A 19,505-nucleotide genomic window follows, 5' to 3' on the forward strand; every position below is an offset into this window, starting at 1 on the left:
TTAGTGACAAGCCTGCTGTCTCCCACAGCTGTCAACACTCAGCAATCCCTTCCCTGCCCTCACGCCTACTATGTCTGAAACCTCTTAGGTGAAAAGTCCTTGAATTAATGGCTGAAGCCAGGATAGAGCAAGACTATACTGTGGCAACACCCAGAGATATCATTTTGTGCCTAAAACTTTGATCTGCTGCCCTCTAGCCTTGGTGCTAATGCAACCTTATAGAACTCCACCTGACTGCAGCCAGCAGAACCAAATTTCAAGTCATGCATCATGAGGCAGCCAGCATCTACTTTGAAGGTTTGTAGACACAACAGAGAAAGGTACATTGATGGACGTTAACCATCATCTTCAAGTTGATGATTACAAGACTTAATTCATCTGTGTCTTGGAGTGAATTAACTAACCTCTAAGCTTCAAGGTAAAAAGAAAAAGAAACACATGAAAACAGAACTGTGCTTATAAGAGACTTCCTTTTAAGAACTTGGGCCATAACAACAGACAAAAGAAAAATCACACCACAGTTTGAAGTCAGTACTCACCGAAGGGTCAACCTGGTCATTGGTCACTCCTCGCAGAACGATTTTTAAAGGGTGCTTCATAAACGGAGCCAGGCAAAGCAGAGCCTCCAGGTAATAGCCGATGCCACGGAGGACACAGCAGTCGTGCTCCGCAGATCCACCGTACAGGAGGCCAGGCTGGTAGTATAAGGCTGTTCCTTAAACCAAGAGGAAAACAAAACAAGTGATGGAGCAGGAACAGACAGAATGAAGTATCCTAAAATGAGAACCACGGAGACAATGAATGTAGTGCATTCCAAGGGGAGCCTGGCCAGGGCATCCGGGGAGTACAAAACGCCATTCCTAAGAGTCCACACTTCATCTCAAAAGCTGACTCACTGCCACTATACCTCTGGAAAATAACCTATGGGTACAACACCAGGAATATATAAAGTCCTCTCTAAGCTAGCTGAGCTGCCAGTCACAGCAGAGCACAGAGGCACCAAACAGACACCAAGCTCCTGGCACATTCACACTGCTGGTGACAGGCCCACAGACCATGGTCTCAGCATACCAGCAGCCTGTACACTCCCCTCAAATGGGGTCTCTCACATACCCCACTTACCAAACACTGTATCACATGACATAGGCTCTTAGGATATCCTACACCATCAGTGGCAGCTATTTTAATTTGATATTAGTGAAATATCTCAACTGATTTTATGTTAGTGGCCACTCATCATTATCCTACTTCAGTTTTTCATGTAGTCATATAATCCAAACAAAAAATTCTCACTGAATTTACATATGGTAAGAAAACCAAATAAAATATCCTAGATGGTTTCAGAGTAAATGAATAAATGAGTGTTTCTACTGCTCAGTCTTTTATGTCATCTCTGGAATACTTACGAGAAATAAAACCATTAGAGGAAGGAAATATACTCAGACATACAAATGAAAAATGTCTCTTGGAAATTTTATGAACTAAATAGGTTTTACTATATTAAATACGAAATCCAAACAACTGAAGCCGAGTTCATCCTCTGATCAAAGTTGCTAACATTCCTCAGAAAGAGAATATGAGTCATTCTTCCAAACAATATTAAGCCACAACAAAACTTTAGGTCAAGAAGCTGAAAAGGGGTATGTCATTCTGTTTACATTTACAAATTAATCAGACAAGAAACTGACCTGATCATTATTCCGGGGAGGACAAGGAATGGCATATACCAGGGGCACATGATGGGTAAATATCACTATTACTACAGAACCTATGAGACTGGTGATGACACCTCTGTCTGTGCCCGTGAAGGAGTCCAGAGAGGATTAGCTGCAGGAGGCCCACTTTGAGGGCGCAGAGAAGGATGAGGAAGAACATACCAACATTCTTTCTCTTACCCCAAGCCCCGCCAGTCTGTGAACTGCTGAGGTGGGCCACACCCTCTCTGCCACCTGAAGCCCTAACACAACTGGAAAGGGACACAGGAACATCTATCTCATCCCTGGACCTGCTCTCCATCAGATGTGGATGAACACAGGCAGAGATCAGCATATCAACATGGTCCAGTGCCACCTACAAATCCAAATTTGCCTTCCACATACAGGAAAGGCTAAAGAATCCTTTCTGGAATGTAGGTATACAGTTCACGGAGTCAACCAAAGCATGTCTGTCCTTCTTCCTATTCAGTATTTAAATGAATGGCTACCCACGTATACAATAAAGTACTACACTGTGACCCACAGAATACAGAGATCGGCACAGGACAGCAGGAAGCAACCAGCAAGAGAACATCAAATGCACAGTGCCACTGGGCTATGACAAGGCTCAAGGAAGAGTCTGGAAGAAGAAGGAACTGAAGGGACTGTCACATTTCTTGAATATACTTGTATAAACTTGAAACAAAATTTTACAAGAATACATTTCAGTACCTACAACAATGTAGTACACGGTGAGTTTGCTGTAAGAATTCCACATAATTGCACAGGTAAACAGACTTCAGAAAGTTTATGTATGTGCTAAGTATGTCAGAGTGGAGTGCTCACTTCTGTCTGAAACAGCCACTTGCCTACTTCTCTAAATCGAGTGGACTTCCCTTATTTGTTTTCTAGCGCTGAGAAGAAAACCTAGGGCCTTGAGCAAGCTAGGCATGCACTGTGTGTGTGTGTGTGTGTGTGTGTGTGTGTGTGTGCGTGCGCGCATTTATGGTATGCTTGTGTTTGTACATATATAATCATACCATAAAAATATTGGGTCCTTCCATTTGAAACTCATATATTGCCGAACACTTTATTACATAACAAACTTTTATTACAATCTCCACTTAGCATTTCCTTGGGTTAATTTCAAAAGGTCTTTCCTGGACATTCATGAAGATGGCTTATATAAACACGAAATAGTAAAATTTTTAAAAAAAAAAAAAAAAACATAATACAGTATTTATACCACTCAAACGAGAAGCAGAAGAATGTCTAAGTAGTACATGCAGATGCTTTTAGGAACAGAGAGGAGCAGCTTACCTGTTTGGTTGATTTCAATTCGAGAACCATTAGTAATTTTGTCCAATAGCCTTATAAAGCTTGCTTCAAAATCTGTGAGGGAGAAAAAGAAGCTTCAATTAGGCACTATTTCTAAATAGGTACTGAGAAGACCTTTACTTGTGGTGTCACATCTGGGCTTCCCTCTGGAACTGGCTGTCAGTTCAATCGTGGGCTGAGGCGGGAGGGGGGACTGTTGAGGTTGGAGCCAGCCTAGATTCATAGTGAGTTCCAGACAAGCCAAGCAGTGTAAGACCAAACAAACAAAAACACTAGCAGTTCTTTAGAAGAGGTAGGGTCGAAGGGAAAAGAAGATGACAGAAGGAACCATAAGTGTGACAGACAGGAGACCATGTCCTTAAGCCTCTCCCTGCCTCTCCTCTAACTTTAACCAAGTCTCCTGCCTAGACAGATCTCATCCCTTGATACACTAGCACCCCAGAAGTCACAGTATCACAGGGAGAGCCAATCACCTGAGCAGCTCCCGCCCACCCTCTCATTTCTTAACGACACTGCAACTCCTTTCATGGCAGATTCTGCAATCTGTCCAAAGAGCATGGGGCCAAAAGTCAGAATGATGCCGATGCCACTAAGTCTTAGAAAAAAAAAATAGTGATTTACAGTCTTTACCGGAGACTTCCTTTCAGCCATGCATTGTCATTTAATCTTTAGAATCATAAGGCTATGGCACTGTTCCCACTGCAGAGAACAAAGGCGGAAACCAAAGCCAACTCGCCTAACCTGTTCAAATGACAGCAATTGCGGAGCCAGGATTTGAGCCTGCCTGTCCTCCAAAGTCCATGTCCTTAACCACACCACAACAGTTTGCCTCTCCTCCACTTACAACCTCAGAACCAAGACCTTTCCAACTCATCTACAGAATGAAGGGTTCTGCAGGCAGTTGGATGGCCCCCAATCAACATGCCTTTTTAATAAGGACTGAGTAGACTACAGGCAGCCAGTGATTTCATTTTCCAGTTTTCAGTTTCTTTGTTTTTATATAGCCCTAGCTGTCCTGGAACTTGCTCTGTAGACCAGGCTGACCTTGAACTCAAACTCGAGATATTTCTGCCTCTGCCTTCCAAGTACTAGGATTAAAGGAGTATGTCACCAAGCTAGCTTAATTTTCCAGTCAGTTTTAATTATACCAGTCAGACCTGTGAGACCTCAGAAGACAAAGGCACCAGCCACCAAGACTGATGTACTGAGTTTGATTCCTGGGCCCCAGAGTGAAGAGAAGACTGACAAGTTGTCTTCTGACCTTTGCATGAACATACACAAAATATATAAGTAAAATGTTTTTAAAAATTACTACCAGTCAATGACAGTCTGGAATTTTTAAATGGAAAGTCCTAGAAATAAACAATTTTCTTCTGTTCTGCCAGAATATGAATCTTACCTTTACCTAACTTACCTAACATACTGAAGTCATATATTCTTCCTGCTCTCAGGTAACTTAAGTCATCTCAGCTATCATCAGATGCGCGCAGCATTTTGTTCAAGGCTTCTCTTGAACAAACAACAGCTTACCTAATGTTTTACCTTGACGCTAAAGCACAAGGTAGAGACGCTAGGAATGTGGTTATGCTCAGAAGAATATGCATGCATGTATTTTTTTTAGTATGTATTTTTGTATATGGGAAAAAAAATGTTTACCAATCTTAGCCCTAGGGAGAGTGGGGCAGGAGGGTCAAGAGTTCAAGCTCAGTGTAGAATACACAGCAGCAAACACCAGGCCACCCTGAACCACATAGTGAGACCCTGTCAAAAATAAAACAAAGCATTGGCACAACTGGAGTTCCATTCTATGTGCAGTTCAGGCATCAACTGGGATGGGGGAGGGGGTGTGGTGAGGGATGGGAGATGTGATGGAGGGTGGGGGTGTGGTAGGGGCTGTCACAGAACAAATGCCTCAAGGAGAAAGACTACTAGTGTACATCAGAATGGCTAATACATAGCACAAGCACAGCTACTGATAAATCTGTAGCTTCAATTTTACATGCATGTATACATACATACATACATACATACGTACTAGGTTCATCTATAGGAAGCACCATGAAAATTTGCAAGTGATTGGAGGATAGAGTTAGCTACTTCTATAGAACATGCTATTTCTAAAAACAGGCACAATTTTCATTACAATGCCACTCTCTAATTAGGTTTAGAGTAGATGCAAAGTACTCTGAAAAGAAGCAAACTTTTGGTTTGTTCAAGCTTTCAAGCTTTCTAGGTACTTAAAGGAGCAAAGAGACATTTACAAATAAAGCCTAAAATTAAAGTCCCACAGGTCTTATACACTAAGAAAAGGAAGGAGAGAAGGAAGAGCTCAAGGGAGAGGGAGGAAGGAGGGAGGGAGGGAGAGGAGAGAGGGAAGGAGGGAGGGAATATGAAATCATTTTGTTTTGCAATCCTTGGGTGCTCTTCATCTCGGCCTCAGTCAGGAGCGATCGCTGGGCAGGAGCATGAGTAGGAAGAGAGAGGCATCTCAAAAAGCCTCTAGGCAGGACCATCCTGGGTCATGGCAGGCTCACCCAGAAAGCCAGGCTCAGAGGAGCTCCAGGGCTCCCAGCAGCGAAGGCACAGCTCCATCACTTGGTGTAAGGATCATGAAGTGTCCTAAGGACAGCGCAATTCCCCGCCCTCAGCTAAGACACACAAGATTCTTGCCCATCCACCTACCACACCTGGACCCTCCCATCAGGATTACTCCTTAGGGACGAAGATCTCAGAGGGCTGAAAAATGCAGGGGCAAGATTTCAAAACCAACACAGTGTTGCTACACTGTTTGGAAATGCACGGTGTAACTCAGGGCAAGATGTGGCTGCCACCAGAGACACAGCCGACGGCTGTGAAAAGCTAGAAGTACACAAATATGGACAAGGCCTACTTCGTGTCCTGGATGAGGTCATACAGGTTCATGGCACACTCTTTTAAGCACTGTTTTATGTCTTAAAGGACTCTGAGGTTTGTATTGCACATTAGGGTACTAGAACCATCTTGAAGGCCTAGATTTATGCTTTAAAACAAGGGTCATCGGCACTCCCGTCTGAGGCAGGAGGACCAGGACTTTAAAGCCAATCTGGGCTAGACAGGCAACCGTGTCTCAAAAAGTAAATTAAATAAAAAATAAAAAAGGAGCCAATTTGCAGACACTGTTTGCTTTTTTGAGACAGGGTCTTACTATATATATTATGTATGTATTTTAAATATTTATTTATATATCATAAATAGATTCAATATGCCTTTAGAAATATTTATATTTATATATGTAATATATTATATAGTATACCACGTTTATAATACTGTATATATGCCATTGAATTCAGTATGAAGACCAGGCTGGTCTCAAACTCAGATCCACCTAAAAGGAGTACATTTCATTGAACTATACTTAACAGCTCCAACTTAACGATATTCTAACTCAAATGTCTACAAATAGCAGTTGGACTAGCCTATCCACAGCACTGCACTCAGCTAGTGAAAGTCACCTCCAAGGTATAAAGTACAATAAGAAAACCTGTAGATGTATTATGATGCAGATCACTATGTTTAAAAAAAAAACAGTGTGTGTGTGTGTGTGTGTGTGTGTGTGTATGAAAGAGAGAGACAGAGACAGAGACAGACACAGACAGACAGCAGTTATGATAAAAACAGAGCCTGAAAAAAGACAAAGTTAGTAAGACTGGCTGTTTCAGAGAGTTGAGCCTAGAAAACAGACTTTAAATTCCTTTCATCTTTCTAAACTTTGAACCAAAATGGGGTCAGCTGTCCATTAACAAACCATGTTCATATGTTTTTAAGTGCACAGAAAGTCACATAAAATGCAGTTACTTTTTCACACAATTTAAAAGTTAAAAAATTATTTCCTATCATTCTTTAATTGACATCATTCACAAAATATCAAATTTTGTGATACTAGTCAGTCATTAAGAATGTTTTTAAACCACAAACTACAGGATATGGCTGTTATCTCAGACCTCACGAGGCTGAGGCAGGAAGGAAAGACTTCCAAGGCAGCACAGGCTGCAGAGTAAAACGGTGCCTCAGCAACTGGAAAAGAAAAACAGTAACAGTTGAAAAGAATTATTCAGTGGCACAAAGGAGTATTCATACTATATTAAGAGAAGGGTTAAGAGGGACATATTCAATGTGGTTTCAAGTTCTTTAGAAAAAAAAAAACGAGAAAGCAAGACATTGAAAGGTTAAGTTAGTGCTGTCCTTTTCCCCATTAAGTCCTAAAGACAGAAATTATAAACACACTCCTGGTTCTCAGTTAGGGGATGTCCAATCACTAAGAAAAAAAAATGAATCCTTTATATGAGATTATGTAACACTTTATAATTTCTTGACCTGCATAATTCTTTTTTTGTTTGCTTGCTTGTTTTTTGGTTTTTTCGAGACAGGGTTTCTCTGTATAGCTCTGGCTGTCCTGGAACTCACTCTGTAGACCAGGCTGGCCTCGAACTCAGAAATTCTCCTGTCTCTGCCACCCCGAGTGCTGGGATTACAGGTGTGCGCCACCACTGCCTGCCTGACCTGCATAATTCTTAAAGAGACAGAACATTTTTCCTAGATTAAGAACAATGGAAAAGCTACAGACTGTAACAAATATCCTAAACAAAAAACACAAATCATGAAAGTACACGGAGGGTCCAGGAAGCAAAAGTTACCGCGGAAGTCTGAAAAGCAGAAAGAGCCAGACCCGGATGAACTGGGCGCTTATGGAAACGTCTCAAAGACTGCTTCCCGGAACACGGAAATGTTCTACGGTCTAGGAAGTAAGTGTACAATCTACTTTTATAAGATAAACATGAAACTACAATTTTTGCTCATACATGCAAGTTTTCTGTGTAATTTGGTTTTCTTACATGAAACTGAGAAAGAAATAAAATCAACAACGCTGATGCAGGAGATCCAAACTCACATTCTCACGCTTGCAAGCCCCTCACCAGAGCAGGTAGCTCCTCCGCCCTCCCCCAGGATTAAGAGCTGTTGTAACGCACTAGTCTCTATTACAACATTTATAATTAAGAAAGCACACAAATCACAAAACAAAAGACATAAAAAGATCCAACCCAAAGACTAAGAAAATGTAACAATACTGCAGAGTAGTGGTGAAGTCCTTGGAAATCTTTTCAACATTCAGAGAAAAATACAATTATTGGTAAATTGCATATTCCAAAGTACAAAAAGAACACAAGAAGAAGGCTCCTGCAAGTCAATAGTAAACACTATTTTTCAAAATAACCTCAAGTACAAGCTAATATAATTTAGCAAAACAAATCAAAACCCCCAGATCACACCTAAGAACACAGATACACACATTATCATCATCATGCTTTCTTCAACTCTCCACTCCAACAAGAAATACACTCCTTAGTCAGACTGGACGAATGTCTCTTTCTCTAATAAAAAAGAGAAAACAAACAGAAAACATTGAAGATGAAACACACAAATATCTACGTCACAGGCTAGAGAGATGGCTCAGCAGTTAAGAGCACTGAATGTTCTTCTAGAGGACACAGGTTGACACCCTCACAGACATACATGCAGGCAAAATAACATGCACATAAAATTAAATTTTAAAAAAAGAATAACTATGCTACTACTAACTACAGCACTGAAAGCATAAATTAGGAGGAAATCACATAGTCTACTGCTAAAAAGGCATCTGATAGAATTCAGATCTGTATCGTACATTTTGTTTTGAAAGGTATGGTGCACTTACTAAATTTAACAAAGGGTTTGTTTTTAAAATAGAAGCCTTAGTTCAAGAATGGAGAAATCTTCCTTAGTCATGGGGAAATCCATGCTAAAACACCCAGGCAGTGCTAAATTCCAAATACAATAGGCTTTTTTCCCTATATACAGAATGTATCTGTGTTTAATTTGAAAATTCAGTAAGAGACCAACATTATTTCATAAAACAGAATGATTTCAAGAAAATACTAGAAGTTACGGGAGAGTTCTGTCTCTCAAAATGCCTCCAGTAGCACCTTTGCCTTTCTCACAGAGCAGAGCTCCCCTGGTGTGAGGTAAGGCCAGCACTGCACTGTGGAGGCTCTAAGTACTGTGATACCTTTGTTACTGAACTTGGGGGCAGAATCACTTGGGCCCCAAGTCAAATCCAGTCACCCATCCTTAAAAAGCCACTTAAAAGAGCCAAATTAGAAGTAGAAAGTGGAGCTGAAGAGATGACTCAGTGGTTAAGAGCATTGACTGTTCTTCCAAAGGTCCCGAGTTCAAATCCCAGCAACCATATGATGGCCACAACCATCTGTAATGAGATCTGATGCCCTCTTCTGGTGCATCTGAAGACAGCTACAGTGTGCTTACATATAATAAATAAATAAATCTTAAAAAGAAGTAGAAAGTAGAAAAGAGAGATCTATTCACATGGATGGCTACACTGGGAAGAGAGGTAAAGGATTCAGCAATTCTAAGTGAGATAGATGGATGTAAAGAGAGGACCAAGGATCTGCACATCCAGCCACTCCTGGTCAAGGTGTGTCCCAACTAGCGCTGACATATCACTGTCGAGGCTTTTAACCAAGAAAAAGTCTCTAGCCAACCAAAGCAGAATAGACAGTTCTTCTAAGTGACCATAAACTTATACCAAAATAGACTTAAAAATTCAACAAGTTTAAAAGAGTTAAATCATAGTGCTCTTCTCATACCATAATAAAGTTAAAATCAACACCTCAAAGAAAGCAGGAAATAATCTAAACACTAGGAAATTAAACATACTAGGAAAATAACCAATCCATGGATCAGGGAGAATGTCCCAAAGGAAACATTTTAAATCACACCAAACGGAAAGAAAACCAAAATACAGCATATCAAAATGTGTGGGCTACACCTAAAGCACTACTGAACGGGGCTGGTTGGTGTACCATAGGCTTTTATTAGAAAAGAGGTATCGCCCTCTAAACACCTCAAGGACCTAGGAAAAAAAAGCAAAATAAACCCGAAACTAGAGAATAAAATAATAAAGAAATAAGCAGAATTTAATGAATAAGAGAAACTCACTGAAACAAAGACCAGTCCTATTCCTTCTCCCTCTCTGTGGCCTTGGGGGATGGGGAAGACGGGGAGGGAGGGCAAAGAACAGAACCGCAAATATTCTGGGCCCTACCTGTGAGCTACATCCCAAGACCACAAGAATAAATGCAGCCATATTTAAAAATGGACAATGACATGAAGACATTTCACAGACAACATTAGCTATATGGTGGCATACGCAAATTAATGCAATGAGCAATGGCTGCACAGTACACATGGCCCAGATGACTAAAAGGAAAAGCATTTCAACAAATGCTGGCAGGATGGAGAGAACTGAAGTGCTCTCTCACTGCTGGGGAGACCCACATGGAAAGAGCTGGCACCCTGTCAAAGAATGAAAGAGGCAGCTAACATACAACGCATGATTTACAACCAAGAAAAGACTGTGGTCCTCACTGAAATCAACCCAGGCAGCCAGGCAGTGGTGGCGAACACCTTTAATCCCAGTACCTGGGAGGCAGAGGCAGGCGGATTTCTGAGTTCGAAGCCAGCCTGGTCTACAGAGTGAATTCCAGGACAGCCAGGGCTATACAGAGAAACTCTGTCTCGAAAAACACCAAAAACAAAAACAAAACAAAAAAAAAAAACAAAAACCAGAAATCAATGGGGGTGGGTGGGTAGGGGAGGGGTGAGGGGGTAGGGGGTGGGGCTGGAGAGCTGGCTCAGTAGTTTAGAGCACTGGCTGCTCTTCCCTAGGACCCAGGTTCATTCCCAGCAGCCACGTAAAGATCCAACACCATTTGTAACTCCAGGTCTGATGTGTCTTCTGACCTGAGGGAGCAGGCACACAAGTGATACAGTCACACATGCAGACAAAACACCATGCGCCTCAGAGCAGAAGAGCCACCAGTCGACCGAGTGCGCAGACGAGTTCAAAAATTAGAAAAGAGCCAGACGTTCCTCAAATAAAAAGAGAACTCCAGGCACATGCCGTTAATCCCAGCACTTGGGAGGCAGAGGCAGGTGGAGTTCTGAGTTCAAGGTCAGCCTGGTCTACAGAGTTCCAGGACAGCCAGGGCTACAGAGAGAAAGCCTGTGGAAAGAGGAAGGAAGGAAGGAAGGAAGGAAGGAAGGAAGGAAGGAAGGAAGGAAGGAAGGAAGGAAGGAAGGAAGGAAGGAAGGAAGGAAGGAAGGAAGGAAGGAAGGAAGGGAAAGAAGGAAGGAAGGAAGAAGGAAGGAAGGAAGGAAGGAAGGAAGGGAAAGAAGGAAGGAAGGAAGGAAGGAAGGAAGGGAAAGAAGGAAGGAAGGAAGGAAGGGACGGACAAAAAAGTGGTATTTTCATTTCCTTTTCTTCCCCCCCCCCCCCTTTCTTCGAGACAGGGTTTCTCTGTGTAGCCCTGGCTCCTGGAACTCATTCTGTAGACCAGGCTGGCCTTGAACCCAGAAACCTGCCTGACTCTGCCTCCCAAGTGCAGGGATTAAAGGCATGTGGCACTACTACCCAGCTCACTTCATTTTCATATTCAGGAATTTTTTTTTAAAGGATCAAATATGATTAAAAAAAAAGACTTAAAACAATGTTCACTCTACAACTACAAGCAATATGCTGCCAAGGATAATTATGAATGCAGCCCAAGAAACTCCTAAACTTACTTAAAATACCATGTTTTTTGGATAAGGTATGAACAATAAACATTGGGGGGGGGTTGTTTGTTTGTTTTGTTTTTGGGTTTTTCGAAACAGGGTTTCTCTGTGTAGCCCTGGCTGTCCTGGAACTCACTCTGTAGACCAGGCTGGCCTCGGAACTCAGAAATTCACCTGCCTCTGCCTCCCAAGTGCTGGGATTAAAGGCATGCACATCACTGCCCGGCTAATAAACATTGCTATATCAAAAGTTAGCCACCCGTAAGGGATCCTTCCTGAATATCATATGAATGTTCTACACGCGGTATTTTCGATCATCTACATTTATGGCAAAACTGCAACCAGAAGAGAGATTAGGAGGAATGAGAAGAAGGACAATGGATGTGAGTACTGAGGGCCCAGATGAGCCCTCTTCCCTTTGAGTTGTCAGTTTCCTGGAAGCGGGTGTGTACCACATGGAGGTAAGAAGAAGGATTGGAGCCAGGAGGATAAATGTGACAAGGAGGGATGGGGCCATCGTTTAAGGCAGGAAAATGTTCTTTGTAAGAATCTGACAGAGTTGTCATGCCTTCAGAGCAAGGCAGAAGTCGTCTCGATGGGCTTACACCACTCAAGTCCTGGGAGAACGGTGCCAGTGCACTGCTGACTCTGACTCTGAGTTGCCTTCCTCGTGCGTGCTGCAGGGCCAGGGAGGCAGAGATCTGATTGGGAGGTCAGAATCTATATCCCCAGGTATCACCAGGGCAGCTAGCACCCAGACCATCTAGCTCACATTCATCAGACCTAGTGAACTCCTCAGGCCCTGGTGAAGTCCAGAGGTGAGGACACCCAGGACAAGCCAGGCGTGGGGATGCGCATATGCCTGTTTAATCCCAGAGCACCAGAGGCGGAGGAGGTGCAGCTCTGGATCTCTATTTGGGTGGTGGTGGTGGGGGGGGCGGGGGGGGGGGTGTTGAGGCCAGCCTGATCTAGAGTGAGTTCCAGGACAGCAGGGCTACACAGAGACACCCTGCAGGAGGGAGGTTAGTGAGAGGGGACAGAGGGGACAGAGGGGACGGGTGCTTTATAATGCCACCATAGAATACCCAACACCTGTAACAGAAAAATGAGCCCTTCAGGCTGGAGCCCTCATAAAATAAACCCCATCAACTCCATCACTCAGCTACCCAGGCTATTTTACTTGCAGGAAAATGGCAGGACAACAGAATATTACTTTCTCTGACATGAAGACTATAATGAGGCAGCAAAATTGGCTGTTGTGTTCAAGAGTGAAATATAAATTGCATGTGATTGCATTTTTGTTGCTTTTGTTTTGTTTAGTGTTTTGACATAAGTTAAGACTACTTTGCCTAGCTGACACAGAATTCGCTAAGTAACTCAGGATGACCTTTGAGCTAATCTCCTGCCTCCACTTCGGGTGCTGGAGTTATAGCAGGTGTGTGCCACCATACCAGGTGTCTCTACAGAGTCAACTAGAATCACTCCAGGATCATCTTTCTTTGGAGTCCAATTTCTTCCCATTATTTAAACCTCTCTGCACAGGAAGACGGAAATTCTATCTAACAGATTCATTACTTTGCCTGAAGTCCCAGGGCTTGGGCATGACCTGAGTCTTCATTCACTTCTGAAACCAAGGAGGGTCTTCCTTTGCAGCCCAGACTGGCTCCAAACTCAGCCATCTCTACGGTAGTGTAACCTATGTTCTAATAATACCTGCTACTATTCTTAAGAATCTGGAGTATAAAGCAACAGCTGGTGGGACGACCAACTCAGCTACCACCCAGGCCCAGATCCAGGACTCGAGCTGGCCCACCCCAGCATCTACCCCATCTATGAACTGCTGCAGCACATGAAGAGACTGGTCCTGCAGATCCAAACCTACAGAACCTCCATGATCCAGGGCAAGAGCAAGATATCCCAGAGGAGTCTTGGTGAGGGTTCAGTATTAATGGTGTAGCAAATGCCAGAGGCCTTGAACCAGACCAAGGACCCACTGTAATGAGCATTTGCAAGTAAAGCTATTTGGGCAAAAGGTTGTACTGTGTGACAGACACACTGCAGCATCCAATGCCACAAAAGGAACAAATATATGATGGAGAGGCAGGAAACACTGCAGAGCGGAAGGATAACGGACACAGTAGAACTAGAGATGGGACAGCTGCCCATCAGCTAGAGAAGGCTGTGCTGCAAACATAGAGGGGCTCAGTGGGGACAGTAAGATGGTTTTGTTTGTCTTTTTAATTGTCTTTTTCCCAGAGTGGGGGGAGGTTACAAGGGTAGAGAGCACATAGGGAAGGACTGGGAAATGAGGGTGATTGGGGTGAATGATATGAAATTCCCAAAGAATCGATTAAAAAATTATGTTTAAAAAGCTTTAGCTATTAAAGTCTACTAGAACAGAGTTGTTCAGCACCAGTACTGACACTTTAGTAGACTTATTGCTAATATACAGAATAAAATTCCTGACAGAGGGGTCCATCTTGTTATTACAGGGTATAACAACTCCCCCAGTGACATGTAAAAAATGTCTATAAATACTGTCAACATAGCAGGGGATGAAACTAGCAATAATATGCAAATATGTAGAAATCAGCACTTAAAAGGGATACTTCAAAGGACAATATAATTTAAATATTGAAAAGGTCCCACTGATAGCAGGGAAAGACTTGGGTCACCAGACAGCACAACTTCACCCAGTGCTCAAGAGACTCTTACTAAGCCAGCTAATGTCTGTTCCTCCTGCTCACTGGGTCCGGCTTACTGGATCTAAGGATTTAGTGGAGCCTCACAGAAATCTGGTAGAGCTGGTAGTACTACATGACCCCTCTTTACCAACAGAAAAACCTGAGGCTCAGAAATGAGTTTTGTTTTGACATTTCTTTTATGTGTAAGGATGGGTGTGTATATACAACCAGATGCATGCATGGGTCAGAGGACAACCTGAGGAAGCCCTGTGTGACACTCTCATACACATGCAAAGTGTTAAGGGGGATGACTTAATTCCTTCACCTGTAATGACCCTCAGCCACCATTTCCACTGTCACAATAGAAGGACATCCAGAATGTCTTCCCTACAACTGCCAGGTTAGTCTCTGCTCTGGGTCCACTGAGTCCCTCCACCACCACACTAGACTCTGATATTTCGCCAAGCTAGTCCAATCAAGTTCTGGTTTAGAGGACAAGTTCCTGGAGTGCAAATGCAACCTATGTCTATCTAGACTCCCCTCCCCAACGCCTTGCACAACATGAGGCTCAATAAACTCGTGAATAGTCTGGGGCAGCCTTCACATCCCTTTGGGGGATGGGATTGGTGCTTGCACTGGTTCCAGCTGGAGACTGTACTACTGGGTATTCTCTGAGTTTTTTCCAAGTTCCATAACCTGAGTCAGAAAGAGGCAGCAGAGATGGAAGATGCTACTGAGGACTGAACTATGAACCCAAATCATATGTCCAAGGCCTCATACATGCGGTTATGTATATGGGGATATTTCGCATACTTAACTTATGTATGTATTCACAGGCATGTTAAGTCTACAAATTAAAGTTGAGATGTGGAACGAGGTTTCTCTGTAAGTAACCAGGCAGTAAACCTATAAGCCAGTACAAAACCTCAAGTGGCAGTCTCTGTTACATTAGAACCTTGAGAAGGTGTGTTAGTTAGGTTTTGCTGTTAACTTGACACAAACTAGAGTCAGCTGAGGGGAGGAAATTTCAATTCAGAAAGTACACATACCAGACTGGCCTACAGGCAAGTCCACTGAGAATGATGCCCCGCCCCACCTCTGCCCCCACCTCTGCCCCCAGGCAGGTAGCCCTGTGGTATAAAAGGTTCTTGATCTCTGGTTTGGGCGCCTATCCTGACTTCCCTTCCTGATCCACTACAACTGCAAACTTTTGGGTCATAGTGTTTTGCCATACCAATTGAACCCTAAGTCATGAGGTAAAGCAAATTATTTTCTACAGTGGTGCACCCCATAACATACCAGCTAGCACTGCCTCCCTGGGTACCAGAATCCCTAGCGTTTCAGAAAAATGCCATGGGTAAAAGTCCTGCTTTTGAAAGAAACAGAACTCACACGTAAGTTCCTAGAAACATTGAAATACGGTATTGGAAGGCACTCACACGTAAGTTCCTAGAAACATTGAAATACGGTATTGGAAGGCACCTATCAACCTATCAAGTCAACTCCGAAAGAAAGCCCAAGTCTCCAGGCTAAAGCACTTTTGATCAAAGTAAATAAATAGATAAATTTAGAAAAACAAAACAAAACCTTGTGCCCCGCGGTCAAGGCAGAAGCAAGGTCTCCAGGCTTGTCTGGGGCTGGAAACACAAGGCAGCTCAAGCAATAACTTCTCCCAAAGACCAGATTTAAAATTGGGGGTACAGAGGGGAGGGTATGGGGGGGGGAGGTGTGGAGGGGTGGTGCAGGAGGGTTGGCTGTAAGAGATTTGAGGGAAAGGAGAACAACCAATTTAGTAGTCTCTCCTCAACCTCTGAGGGTTTTGACTGCTTGCTTTCAGTTTTTAATTCTATAAAACTGATTTTTTTTTTTCCAAAACAGGATCTGACTACATAGCTCTGTCTAGGCTGGAATTCACATGTGTAGACCAGGCTGCCTTCTAACTCAGAGACACACACCTGCCTCTGCTTCCCAGTTTTTTTAAGACAAAAACTCACTGTGTGGTCCCAGATGGCCTTGAACTTAGGATCGTCCTGCCTCAGCCTACTGAGTCAGCAAGCCCAAAGCTCTCTCCAGCAGGATGGGGAAGACAGAGACTTTACACATCACTTTACTAAGCCTTCTAGTTTTTTCTTTGCTAACCTCTATTTCCATCATCATGCACAAAACTTTAAGAATTGTAGCAATGAAATTATAAAAAACACTCAGACAGATGATGAAATGGTCTAGCCCTCTAGTACAAAAAACTCTGCACAAATAAATACAACAGCCTGACCCAGGAGGTCCCCCAAACCAACTACAGCCCCGCCCCACCTTCAGGCTACAGACAGATTTTTCTCTTTTTGGTTTTAATTGATTCAATTGTCTTTATCTGGAGAGATCTAGGAGACACTTTGGAACACCTACCTAAATTCTACCGGGACAGCAGCAAACTAAGGCCATTTAATGAGACAGGGTTCAAATGATGAGTTCAACCTATCTACCTTTGTGGAACAGATAAATCAGTAAGACCTTTGAAGCCTGCAGTTTATTGTTTGGCCTTCCTTTTCCTTAAGTCAAGACAACTAGGTCTACAACATAAAAACTGTCTTGGCTGAGTGTTCTGTAGCAGGCCTGTAATCCTAGCACTCGGGGGGTGGAGGTAAAGGAACAGGACTTGAAGGACATCCTCAGGTACATAGCTAGTTTGAGCCCAACCTGGGCAACATGAGACCCCGTTTCAAAAAATAAAACAAAACCCCATTTCAAAGCTTCTCTATTGCGTACATCGGTGACTAATAGAAACAAGCGCATCATTTAAAAATAAAACTGTATAATACACTCCCGAAGAGATGGAGCAGAGGCCGATAAACAACTGGTGTTCAAGCGGGCAGCGGTTTCAGAGACCTGCTTTGGATGAGATCGGGAAAGCAATCAGTGGTACTTTTCTCTCCAATTGTCTGTCCGTCCACTCACTCAATCACTACATATTAGTCCAATAAACTGCTTTTCTCCTGGGAGGTTTATGGCGAAAGCAAGAGACTCCAGAGAGGGAAGCGAGTAGGCGATGCCTACGATTCATAGCAACAAGCTAGCCAGGAAAACGTGTAGCTGTTTACTACCGGCGCCCAGGAGCTGCAGGGCATCCTTCCACGCGTGGCGCAGTTAGCAGACAGATCTGCCTCCCGCGCCGCCCGACCACCATCCCTCCCACGCGCCCAGTGGCCATTCCGGGCTGCGACCCCGGATCCCCACTCCTCGCGTCCCCCCCCCCCGCCCCCCAGTCACCTCGGAGGCCCGGGTTGTCGTCCCTGGCCCGTATCCTGCGGATCTTGACCGGGCGCCCGCTCAGGGTAGACAGGACCAGCCGCTGGCGCAAGAAGTTACACCCGGCGTAGCTGAGGAAGTGCTCCTGGGTCTCCATGTGCGCGCCGTCCGCAGAGGCCGGGGAGCAGGGAGCGCGACCCGGACCACACTAGCCCCCGACGCGTCCACGTGGTTTAGAACAGGAAGACAGAGCGACTAGACACCGGGTCAGAGGGGAGCGGGGAGGAGCCAGTGGCCTCCCGCCCGCCTCCTCGCCTGGCTGGGGCGGTCCGGGCGCCAGGGCACACTACCATTGGCCTACCGGGGAGCTGGGCGTTGCCCTTTCTGCGTCGCCATTGGTCTGCGCTGTAGCTGGGCGGTGCTCCTACCGCGTCGCCATTGGCCAGTAGTGAAAGAGGGCGGTGCCCGGACCCCAGCAACAGCGCGCGGCTGGAGAGAATGCGTTGTGCTGCGGGGGAAACCCCCGGCACCCAGACGCTGTGGGAGTCTGTCTGTGCACGACTTTCACAGTCTCTGCGCTAAAGGAGGTAATGGCTCCGCCTGGCAACTGGCTGGTACTTACCATCGCACCTACGGCAGCCCCAAGCAAAGATGCTAGCCTATCCCGTGCTTTCCTGCTATAGAAGAGAGCAGGATTGGCGCGCTTACCCTGTTGTTGGCGCGGTGTCTGGGTCTGAACCGAAATCCTCTGAGGTGCAGCCTACAAATTTTCATTCCCTGGAAATTGCCAAGCTGTCAGAGGCTGCCTGAACTAGGACTCGAGCCTTTAGACAAGAGGCCATTGCTTATTTTGTAATGAGGGGCCCCTCTTTGTCCCTTTCTCATCTGCCCCTTCGTTCACAGTCTTTGAGTTTGGTGTCAAGGCAGATCTGTAACCTCGCACTGCTCAAAATGGACAGTTGCAGTAACTTCAAGACCTACATACAAGCTCATGCACACACCAGGGATGGGTGGGTGGGGATCTTGCTTTTCCATCTTTCCTATTATCCAAGCTTGCGCTCCAAAACTTTCCTAAATATTGTATTGTTTCACTCCTCCATTAAAAAAACTATCAAATGACTACAAACTTACGAACACAGTGGTCTTAATATTGAGTTTGCAGCCAGCCGTTCATAGGCTGTAACCCCAGACCTTAAATCCCAGAAAACACAGTGGAGGATGATGTGGAAGCTGGAGAAAGATAAAGAGGAGTCATCCTAAGCAGGTAAGTGCCGAGGAAACTCCAGAGGAGCATCTAAAGGTGGCCATCAGTGAGGAGGCACCTAGTCTATGGATCAACCCTGAAATCCACTAAGGCGGCTAACCCACTTACCACAACGCCATTCTGTCAGACTGCCTTTACACAGCTAAGCATCCTCTGACAGGCAGCGTTGGAAAAGCTCCAGGACCCTTAGACTCTCCTCTAAACGCTGCTATGAAGAATATTAAAGAGCCAGGAGTACTTTCACATCAGGAATGGATTTTTTGTTTTCCTTTTTAATGCCATCTCGTTTAATTAATCAATAATCTTTAGAAAAATTATTATTCAATAAAGAATGCTCACATCCATTCAGCGCTCACTGTTTTCAATGCAAACCTGCTGAGTTTTATTCCATCAGCTTCTCGCCTCTGCCTCTAGATTTTTCAAACCTACCTGGAATTTGCAGGTCAATAGTACTGGGGTACTAATTCTCCTAGTCTTCAAGCAATGACAAACTAGAGCTGACATGGAAATACCCAGGCTCTCTTTACACATCTGGAAGGTAACTCTGGGGTGTCCTTTAAGCTCCAGTTTCTGACTGTGGTATCCTCTTGATTAAGCACAATTTCCTGGCTTCTTTCCCTGCATCTCTTCCCA

The 19,505-nt window shown here is 44.2% G+C and overlaps 1 protein-coding gene across 1 annotated transcript in view; it reads right to left on the bottom strand.

Annotated features, from left to right (window-relative positions):
• The window catches only part of Rcl1 (RNA terminal phosphate cyclase like 1), a 42,045-nt gene extending 24,158 nt beyond the window's left edge, over positions 1-17,887 (bottom strand). Inside the window, exons 1-3 of the mRNA XM_052187607.1 lie at positions 17,630-17,887; positions 3,015-3,086; positions 540-715 (exon numbers count right to left, since the gene is read on the bottom strand). Of these exons, the coding sequence (XP_052043567.1) occupies positions 540-715; positions 3,015-3,086; positions 17,630-17,765 (384 nt within the window). The 5' untranslated portion in view covers positions 17,766-17,887. The remainder of the gene's footprint in view (positions 1-539; positions 716-3,014; positions 3,087-17,629) is intronic.
• Between the last annotated feature and the right edge of the window lie 1,618 nt (positions 17,888-19,505).

Source organism: Apodemus sylvaticus, chromosome 1, assembly GCF_947179515.1.
Source record: "Apodemus sylvaticus chromosome 1, mApoSyl1.1, whole genome shotgun sequence".
Classification (NCBI taxonomy): domain Eukaryota; kingdom Metazoa; phylum Chordata; class Mammalia; order Rodentia; family Muridae; genus Apodemus; species Apodemus sylvaticus.